This window comes from Octodon degus, unplaced genomic scaffold (assembly GCF_000260255.1).
Source record: "Octodon degus isolate 3935 unplaced genomic scaffold, OctDeg1.0 scaffold00178, whole genome shotgun sequence".
In the NCBI taxonomy this organism is placed as follows: domain Eukaryota; kingdom Metazoa; phylum Chordata; class Mammalia; order Rodentia; family Octodontidae; genus Octodon; species Octodon degus.
In genome coordinates this window covers 2,593,582-2,603,854 of record NW_004524754.1, presented here as the reverse complement: position 1 = coordinate 2,603,854, position 10,273 = coordinate 2,593,582, and the positions used below count along the sequence as shown (strand labels likewise).

The 10,273-nt window shown below is 37.6% G+C and overlaps 1 protein-coding gene across 1 annotated transcript in view; it reads left to right on the top strand.

Moving 5' to 3' along the window:
- The window catches only part of Galnt8 (polypeptide N-acetylgalactosaminyltransferase 8), a 77,321-nt gene that overhangs the window by 7,003 nt on the left and 60,045 nt on the right, over window positions 1-10,273 (top strand). Inside the window, exon 2 of the mRNA XM_004643592.2 lies at window positions 1,503-1,803. Coding sequence (XP_004643649.1) covers window positions 1,503-1,803 — 301 coding nt within the window. The remainder of the gene's footprint in view (window positions 1-1,502; window positions 1,804-10,273) is intronic.

Sequence of the window (10,273 nt, the reverse complement as noted above, 5' to 3'; positions counted from 1 at the left end):
TGCTGGGGGATTGAACCGTGGTCCCTGTGCTTTGCCAAGCTTGTTCCAAGTAGGTGCTTTAGACCACTGAGCCATCTCTCCAGCCCCTGCTGATTGATCTTAAAAAGAGTTTTTGCCATACTTGCTAAGATGCTGCAGAGTGAATCCTACAGGGTTGCTGTAAAGATGAGGTAAATAATGAATAGGAAGAGCTTGAGATTTGTAGGCATCATTACCATTGGTAGTTTGGACCATAGATAAAGGCCTCTCCTGCAAGAAAGCCCCCTGTCTGGACCTATCACTATTCTTTGGAGTAAAGGTTGTGTCTCTCATGTGACTGTTAGATCTATCTGGAGCAATTAAAAGTTTTAAAAAGTTAGAAGTTCGGATGCCGTTAGCACGTGAGGGGTAATGCCATGAGCAGACGATGGGGGTGTGGGTTGGGTTAGGTCAGCTTTGGTTAGCCACTGTTAGTGCAGCACCAGATTTCTCAAAATTTTACTTTATAAAAAATTACTCCTTGACTTCATTAACAGTGCAGATTCTGGCAACTTTTCTTGCTCATGTTCCCACTGGACCCTGAGGTTCTAATTTAAGAGTTGGAAATAAGCATCAATACCTAAATCTTAAAATAATCACTGCTGGTGATTCTGATTAAAAATGTGCTTTAGGTCTCATCCTGGATAAACATCTTATTATCAATTTATTTCTCACTTCAAAGTCAGCTCCTAGTGGAGCCACAGAGAGGAGGGGTAGATATATTTTGAGGGAGCTGAAGAGAGAGAGGCACCTAGTGTGTGCTTTGCCAAGACAACATTATATGGTCCTGACAAATTTCTCTGACATCCTACCCTCTGGGACAAGAATTTGCCCATTTTAAAAGTTGGAAGATGTTTTAGTCACCTTTCCATTGCTGTAACAAACACTCAAGAGGCTCACCTCGTGCTCAGCTGCCTGTCCACCTGCCCTCCTCCCCCTCCTCCCTGCCCACCTGGCTGCTGTTTTAAAGTTCATCCTTCCCCAAATTTGGATTTTTATTACAGATCTAAAGCTCTTTCAATTGTATGCTGATTAAATCAGTCCTGCCATATGTGATTAAAAAAAGAAAAAGAGAGAGAGAGAGAGAATTACCTCATGAAAAGACAAGATAGGTTTGGCTTACAGTTTTGGTGGTTTCAATGCATGGTGAGTTTGTCCACTGGTTTTGGACGTGTGACAAGGCAATGTATCATGGCAGGAGCACACAGATGACTGCATGGTGGTGGATGGAGACAAGGACATGTCCCAGTGACCTAACTTCCTTTCATAAGGCTTCAACTCCTAGAGCTTCTGTCTCCTTCCAGTAGCACCACGGGCCAGTGACAAAATTGCTAACACACAGGCCTGTGGGGACACTTAAGATTCAAACTATTTCAAGAAAATTATTTCAGGGAAATTAGGAGGGAAAGTACTGCTCAGATGCCTTAAGATTGTCTAACATTTTTTCTTTGCTGTCTCCCACCTTTCATCCTCTTCTTTTGCAGAAGAAAATATGAAATTGGCTGTGAAGCAACAAGCAAGAGTGGAGAAGGATGCGTTAATGAGGGTGGAAGATGAAGTTCAACCTGCCCCAAAGGCATTGCAAGGCAAGATGGTCAAGTCAAAGCAGCCCCGACCCCCAAAGAAACTCTTCCCAACCTCTGCGTTGTTCCAGCAGTGGGGAGAAGGTCTTGCTGAGGCTGAGCAGAGAAAGGCCCAGGACCTGTTTCACAGGTTTGGTTACAACGTGTACCTCAGTAACCAGCTGCCCCTCAACCGTAGCATCCCTGACACGCGGGATTCAAGGTGAGACAGACCACACTGGACTTTCAGGGACCTCAGTTTGCTTTGGGGAAGAGCTTCAGAACTGCAAAAGTCAGGTTTGAGGAGTTTGAGGAGCAAGATTTTTTAGGGAAGGGGATGAGCAGGTTCTTGTTTTGACTCAATTTTATAATGGAATCTCAGAGAAGGTAACTGACTGATTCACATGTGTATGGCCCCTCAGAGAGGAGCTGGGATGTCAGACAGAGGCCTTTGGGAACTCTAACGCAGTGGGTCTGACTGATAATTCTACAGAGGAGGAGCCGGAAGCTAAGCCAGGATATTTGGAAGTCACACCAAAGTTAGGAATGTGGTTTCTGTCCTCAGCATTTGCCTCTCCGTTTGGTTTGGTTTTCTCTTTATTATTGGATCTGAGATCAAAAGTCTTCCCTCGTTCCCTGTCTCTCTTTCCATTACCTTTTCTCTACCTCCCCGTCTTCCTTTACAAGAAAGAATAATGGTTTCATAGAGACATGATTTATATACTGTACTGTCTCAGTTACTCTTCTCTCCTTGCTGGGACAAATACCTGACACCTAAAATGAAGGAAAGAAAGGCTTACTTAGGTCATGATTTGTGGAGATTTCAGTCCATACAAAGCTGGTTCCAAATCAGAGTGGTACATGGCAGAGGGCAGCAGTTCATGGTGGTGTAATACAGCAAAATAGCAAGAGCAAAAGGGAGGATTAGCAACAATGGCTGCAGAGATCAAGTTTGTCTCCCTTAAATTGCATTCAGGCTATCTGCTCCAGGCCTGGTGTAGCACTGACACCCATAATCCCAGCAGCACTCACATGCATAATCCCAGTGGATCATGAGTTAATCACAGACTCTACAAACCAAGCCACCCCATGACTGCATGAGGCTTTGGGAAGGCACCAAACCATAACACATAGAATTCAACCATTTTAACTGTGGAATTTAATAGATTTTAGTATATTCGTATTTTAGTTGTAAACCACTCCCAAATCAATCTGAAAACATTTTTTCCATTAAAAACCCCTCTATACTCATTAGTAACTACTTCTCATCTCCAACCTCCTTATCTTTTCTTAACATTAATTAATTAATTAATTTTTTTTTTTTGGTTGTTGTTGTTGTTTTTTTTGTGGTACTGGGGATTGAACTAAGGACCCTGTGCTTGCTAGGCAAGTGTTTACTCTACTGAACTATCTCCCTGGCCCCAAAAATATTTATTTATTTATTTTTAATGTGTTTGGTCATTACAGGGCTTTACTATGTAGCTCAGATTCATAGTGGTCCTTCTGTTTTCAGCCTCCCCAGTGCTGGGATTACAGGTGTGTACCACTACGCCTGGACTCTGTGGCTGGGTCAGCCTGCCATGCGAGCGGGGCTGGTGCTGCATGTGGTGCTGAACCGCAGTCCCTGCACTTTGCCTAAGCTTGCCTTAAGCAAGCACTTTAGTCTGCTGAGCTATCTTCCTGGCCCAACTTCCTTATCTTTAAGCAAAGATTAATTTACTTTTTGTCTCTATGATTTGCCTCTATTCTAGTCCTTTCTTATCAATGGGCTAACAATATGGGATCTTTCCTGAGTGGATTTTTCATGTATCAATGTTTTCAAGTGTTGCTCATGTTACAGCGCATATCAATGCTTTACCTTTTTTTCATTGTTAAATAATACTCTTACATGGATATTCTGTACTTTGTTTATGTGTTGATGAATCCTGTATTGCATCATCTCTTATATTATTAGGGACAGAGCTATTGAGACTGACACACAGATTTTGTGTGGACACATGTCTACAGTTTGCTTGGGCGCATCCTAGGAGTAGAATTGCTGGGTTATATGAGAAGCCTATATTCAACCATTTTATCTTATGTATCCTTTTTTTTTTTTTTTTTTTTTTTGGGTGGAACCAGGATTGAACTCAGGCCCTTGCGCTTGCCAGGGGAGTGCTTATTCTACTGAGCCATCTCCCCAGCCCCAACCATTTTATTTTAAAGGGAAACAATAAAAATAACAACAAAACACAGTTTCAAGACAGGTTAGTAGGAGAGTTACAATAATAGTACAAAGCATATTGCTGTCTTCATAGTAGTTATTTTGAGTATAAAAGATACTCTGAATAAAGATGTAGGCATGACATCTTCTCGAAATAATGCCAGCACAAACCCTTCTTTCGGATGAACTAAGAGAAACTAGTTGTATAATTATCTTGTGTGTAAAAGTATAATTTTGTTTTTCTTTTCCTTTATTTCTTTTTTCCCCAATCACAGATTGTCTTCCCTTTCACACAGTTTCTTCCCAGTGCACTATATCTATTGTACATTTTGGACGATCAGTTTCTTACGCAGTGAGACAATATGACATTTACACTTATGGGTCTGATTTATTTCACTGATAATATGGCCTCTAGTTGCATCCATTTACCTGCAAAATGCTCCATTTTATCCTTCTTTGTGGGTGAGTAGTACTCCGTTATATAAAAAACCCACATCTTTTAAATCCAGTCCTTGGTTGATGAACATTTGGGTTGTTTCCAATATTTAGCTATTATAGCTACGTGTGCTGCTATATATATGCTGCTATAAACATGGGTGTACATACATCCCTGTGGTATGATGTTTTTAATTTTTCTGGAAAGATATCTAAAAAGGGAATGACTGGGTCAAATAGGACTTCTAATTCTGGTTTTTAAAGCAATTTCCACCCTGATTCAATGGTGGTTGAACCAGTCTATATTCCCACAGTGGAGAAGGCTTCCTGTACCCCCATATCCCTGACAATATTTGCTATCAATTAATTTTTTCTTTCTGGGATGAAACAGAATCTCAGTGTTGTTTAGTTTGCATTTCATGAGTGACCAGTGATGTTGAACATTTTTGCATGTATTTATTTGCCACTTGTCTTCTTTCCTCTGAGAAGTGTGTATTCATCTCAGATGTCCATTTTTGGATTGGGTCATTGAATTTGGAAGGATCTTTTTTTTTCAATTCTTTATATGTTCTAGCTATAAGTCCTTTGTCTGAGGAACAACTGGCTGTAACTTTTTTCCTACTTTGTGGTTGTCTCTTTTTTGGCAGAACTGGGGATTGAACTCAGGTCCTTGAGCTTGCCAGGCAAGCACTTATTCTAGTGAGCTATCTCCCCAACCCCTGGGTTGTCTTTTCATTTTGGTGGTGATTTCTTTTGTTGTGCAAAAGCTTTTTAATAAGGTAAGATCCCATTTGTCAGTCCATTGTAGTATTTCCTTTGAAGGGTGGGTTTTGTTTATGAAGACTCTGCCTACATCTATGTCTTGGAGATTTCTACCTATTTTCTCTTCCAGTAAATTTAGTGTTTCTATTTTAATATTTAGATCTCCAATCTATTTTGACTTTAGTTTAGGGCATGATGATAGACATGGATCTAGTTTTAGTCTTTGGCACGTGGGAAGCCAGTGTTCCAGTACCATTTATCAGAGAGGCTATCTTTCTTCTAGTGAATATGTTTGGCTCCTCTGCCAAGGTACAATAAGATAAGGTGACTGAGTGTGTTTGGGGTGGTGCCTGTATCTTCTAGTCCATTCCATTGGTCCTCAGGCCTGTTTTTTTTTTAATAAGCAGAATATATTTATTGAGAGAAAGAAAGCCCCTGTCCAAGAGAGGGACGGGGGGGGGGGCGAGCAGGTAGTTCCCCCCCAGGCCTGTTTTTTGTACCAATACCATGCTAATTTTATCACAGCATCTTTGTAGTATAATTTTAGGTCTGGGATTGGGATGTCCCCTGACTTGCCTCTGTTGCCCCAAATTGCTTTTGCTATTCTAAGTCTCTTCTGATTCCAAATGAGTTTTAGCAGTATTTTTTGTAGGTATGTGAGATGTACTAATGGTATTTTTATTGTAATTGCATTAAGTCTACATTGCAGTTTTGGGAGTGTGGCCATTTGCACTATGTTGATTTTTCCTATAAAAAAGCAAGGGGTATCTTCATTTTTGGATAACTTTAATCTCCTTTTATAGGGTACTGTAATTTTCACTTTACAGATCTTTTATATCCTTTGTTAGATTGATTCTTAAGTATTTTATTAGATATTATTGTGGGTGTGCATCTATCCCTACTTTCTCTCTTTGTGATATTGTTGTTTATGTACAGGAATGTTCTTGATTTTTGAATGTTGACTTTGTATCTTGCTATGCTGCTGAATTTGGATATTATTTCTACAAGTTTTTTTTGGTGGAGTTTTTTAGAATCTTATATAGAGAGTGTCATGTCATCTGCAAATAATGTTAATTTAACTTTTTTCCTATCTTTATTGCTTTTATTTTACTCCTGTCTAGTTGCTCTAGAACTATACTTAATAGAGTGATAATGGACATCTTTCTCTTGTTATTGATTTTAGAACGAAAGCTTTTGATCTTGACCATTCAGTATGATGTTGCCTATTGGTTTATCATAAATTGCTTTTATAAGATTGAGGTAAAGACCATCTATTCCAATTTTCTGTAGGGTTTTTATTATGAAGTTGTTGGACTTTATCAAATATTTTTTTTCTGAAGGTATTGAGAAGATCATGTGTTTTTATCTTTGGTTCTGTTACTATGATGTATTGCATTTATTGATTTGCATATGGTGAATCATCCCTGTGGTGAATCCTAGTTGGTCATGGTATATAATCTTCTTTATGATTTGCTGTTTTCTATTTGCCAATATCTTTTTAAGGAATTTTCATCTATGTTCATTAGGGAGATTGACCTATAGTTTTCTTTTTTGGTTTGGTTTTCTGGTTTTAGGATTAGGGTAATATTTGTTTCCAGGAATTATTATGGAAGTACTATTTTGTGTTCAGTTTCTTGTAGAATTCAACTGTGAATCTGTCAGGGCACTGGTTTTTCTTTTTTGGTAAATTTTTAACTACATTTTCAACTTCATTGTCTGACATTGGGTTATTTAGACTTTTTGTATTTTCTTGACTTAGTTTTGACAACTCAGTTATGGCAAGTAAGCTTCCCATTTCTTTTGTGTTTTCAATCTTATTAGAGTATAGGCTCTCATAGTAGGTATTGATGACCTGGATTTCTGTGGGATCCACTATGATTTTCCCCTTTTCATTCCTAACTGCTTGAATTTGTATTTTTTGTTTTTTCTTTTTGATGAGGTTGACTAATTGTTTATTAATTTTATTTATTCTTTCAAAGAACCAAGTTTTTGATTCATTGATTCTTTGTATTGTTTTCTTAGTCTCTATTGTATTAATTTCTGCTCTTATTCTGATAATTTCTTCCCTCATATAAGCTTTGAGTTTGATTTGTTTTTCTTTTTCTAGAAGTTTGAGGTTCAAAATTAGATTGTATATTTGAGCTCATTCTGTTTTGCTAATGTTTGGGCTTATCACTATAAATTTGCCTTATAGGACTGCTTCCATAGCATCCCACAAGTTTTGGTATGCTGTGTCAGCATTATCATTTAATTTTATATACTGTTTAATTTCATATTTAATTTCCTCCGTGACCTATTGGTTGATCAGAAGGGTGTTGTTTAATTTCCATGTGTTAATGTAGTTTTTGTGATTTCCCTTGTTGCTGATTTCCAGTTTCATTGCACTACAGTGATTAGATAGTATACACACAATGATTTCAATTCCTTTACATTATTTAAACATGTTTTGGAGGATAACATGTGGTCTATTTTGGAGAATATCCCTTGTGAAGCTAAGAAAAATATATATTCTGATGTTTTGCAGAGGAACACTCAGTAGACATTTACCAAGTGCATTTGTTCACAGGCTTGGTTTAATTTTAATATTTCTTTGTTGTCTTATGTCTAGTTGATGTATTAGTTGTGGGAGTGGGATATTAAATTCTCCCACTACAATTGTGTTAGTGTTTGTTTTTTCATGTTTGCTAATATTTGTTTCATATAGTTGGGTGAACTTGTGTTTGGTTCATGAATATTTATAATTGTTATTCCTCCTCCTCCTCCTCCTCCTTCTTCTTCTTCTTCTTCTTCTTCTTCTTCTTCTTCTTCTTCTTCTTCTTCTTCCTCTCCCTCTCCCTCTCCCTCTCCCTCTCCCCCTCCTCCTCCTCCTTCTTCTTCTTCTTCTTCTTCTTCTTCTTCTTCTTCTTCTTCTTCTTCTTCTTGTATGTAATAATCTTCTTTTTGTCTTTTTATCAGTTTTGGTTTAAAGTTTGCATGGTCTACAAATACAATAGCTACCCCTGCTTTTTTCTGGGTTCCTGATGCATAAAGAATTGTTTTCCATCTTTTGACTTTTAGTCAGTTAGTTTCTTTTTGGGTTAAATGTGCTTCCTGAATGCAGCATGTGTTGGATCTTGCTTCCTGATCCATTCTGCCAGTTTTGTTTGGTGAGTTGGGACCATTTACATTGCTCCTTATAGCTGTTATGTGTTGACTTAATTGCTTGTCTTTCCTGCTGGCTTCTTCCTACTGGCATTCATATGTTTGTAGTCTTCATGATCTCTTTCTAATGTGTCCTTCAGATCATTCTGTGGAGATGTTTGGGTGGTAATAAATTTCTTCTATTGTTCTTTGTCAGGAAAGTATCTAATTTCTCTATCAATTTTGAAAGATAGCTTTGCAGGGTCCATCAATCTGGATTGAAGGTTGTTTTCCTTTAGGGCTTGAAATACTTTACTCTAACTTCCCCTTGATTTGAGGGTTTGTTTTGGAAAGTTGTCTGTGATTTTGGTGGGCTTTCCTTTATAGGTGATTTGTTTCTTTTGTCTAACAATTTTTCATATTCTATTCTTGTGCTGAATTTCTGGAATCTTGATTATTATATGCTTTGGTGTAGATTTATTTTGGTCATGGCTATTTGGAGTTCTATGTGCTTCATTTATTTGTATGTCAAATTCTTTATCTATGTTTGTGCTATCCAGTGTTCTATTGATTCCAGTCAATCTTATGTTGTCTTTCTTTGCTTCATTCTGTAGCTGTTGACTTTTTGTGGTCCATTGCTATTTTAAAGATTTTTTTTGGCCTAATTGCTAGTCATGTTCTTGTCTTCTAGGGCTGATATTCTCTCTCTACCTTCATACCACCTGCTGTGTCTACTTTCAATGGAATTTTTAATGTTCTGAATTTCTGATTGGATCTGTTTCATAGATTTCATTTCTTTTCTATGTTTGGTATTCATGGTTGCCATTGTTTTTATCTATTTGTTTATCTGTGTCTACTATACTGTCTTCCATTTTGATAGCAATTTCTATTTTCACCTTAAATATTATTTTTTCTTTTCTTTTTAAAAATTTTTAAAATTAATTTTATTACAAAACAAATAGCAATGAGACAGTTTCAAAATGGGTTAGTAGGACAGTTACAATAATTAATACATTGCATATTGTTGTCTTCCTAGTAGTCATACATAGTACAAGATGCAGACAGGATATCCTGTACAAACACTATGAGTACAAATCAAAGACAAATGTGTCACTTTCTTGAGAGGTGGCAATGATGAGTTCCTCAAGGAGCCCTGGGCCTCCTTTACAGAAGACATGAAATGGTAGCTTATTGGGGTCAAGAGCTCATGGCCAGTCAAAAGGTAAGAGAAGACCACACAGTTCTCATATCTCCTTAGCAGTTTAGCTACTGGTCCTCATAAAGGCACAGAGACACTCCTGAATTAACCACAAGATGTTTGGTCACATTTGTGCACAAAGGCTTCAGGGAATTCCATGAATGACCTCTCACAAAGAGCATCATGGTACAGTCTGGCTGACCATGTGTGGTTGGCAGGAGGTTCTGGAATGAGAGTCCACACTTAGTCAGGCCTCTCAGCATTCTGGATATTGTGTAATCCTGCCCACATCCAGGTGAGGAGAGCAATATCAACCCACTTTCCAGAGGAGAAGACAGAGAGGCTCATGCAGTGAGTTCAAACATATCAGAAACAGTGATCTGAGCCCAGACTTAGTCCCTGGATAGCAAGCTTTCATGTGCAAGTCCTTGCTTTGTTTTTTGTTTCCTTCCTTTTATAGTTTATTAAGTTGGAGGGATACATTATTGATTTAAGATCTTTTTTCATTTTTTTTCCATGATTTTATTGATAAACGAATAGCAATGAGACAGTTTCAAACCAAATTAGTAGGACAGTTTCAATAATTAACACATTGCATACATTCTTCCTAGTGGTTATTTGTTGTACAAGATGCGGAATGATATCCTATTTACAAACTCTATTAGAACAAATCCCTCTATTCATTAAGAGAATGTAACTATATATCTATCCTAACCATTTTGAATACGCAGATAGAAAATGGATATTCATTTATATATCCCCTTTTTTGTTAAGTTCTGTTATTTGAATATTATAGGTGTGTTAACTCAGCAAAATGTTCTAAAAGAGTCCAGTAGTCCATAATAGTATTGGGGTTTCATTTCACTGGTAATGTCAGAACTTGTTGACCTGAGTCCCCTACAGTTCAACATAAAACCATAGCTTTACTTCCTATATTTCATTTTTACACTTTTCTGCTGGATGGTTAAGACCAAG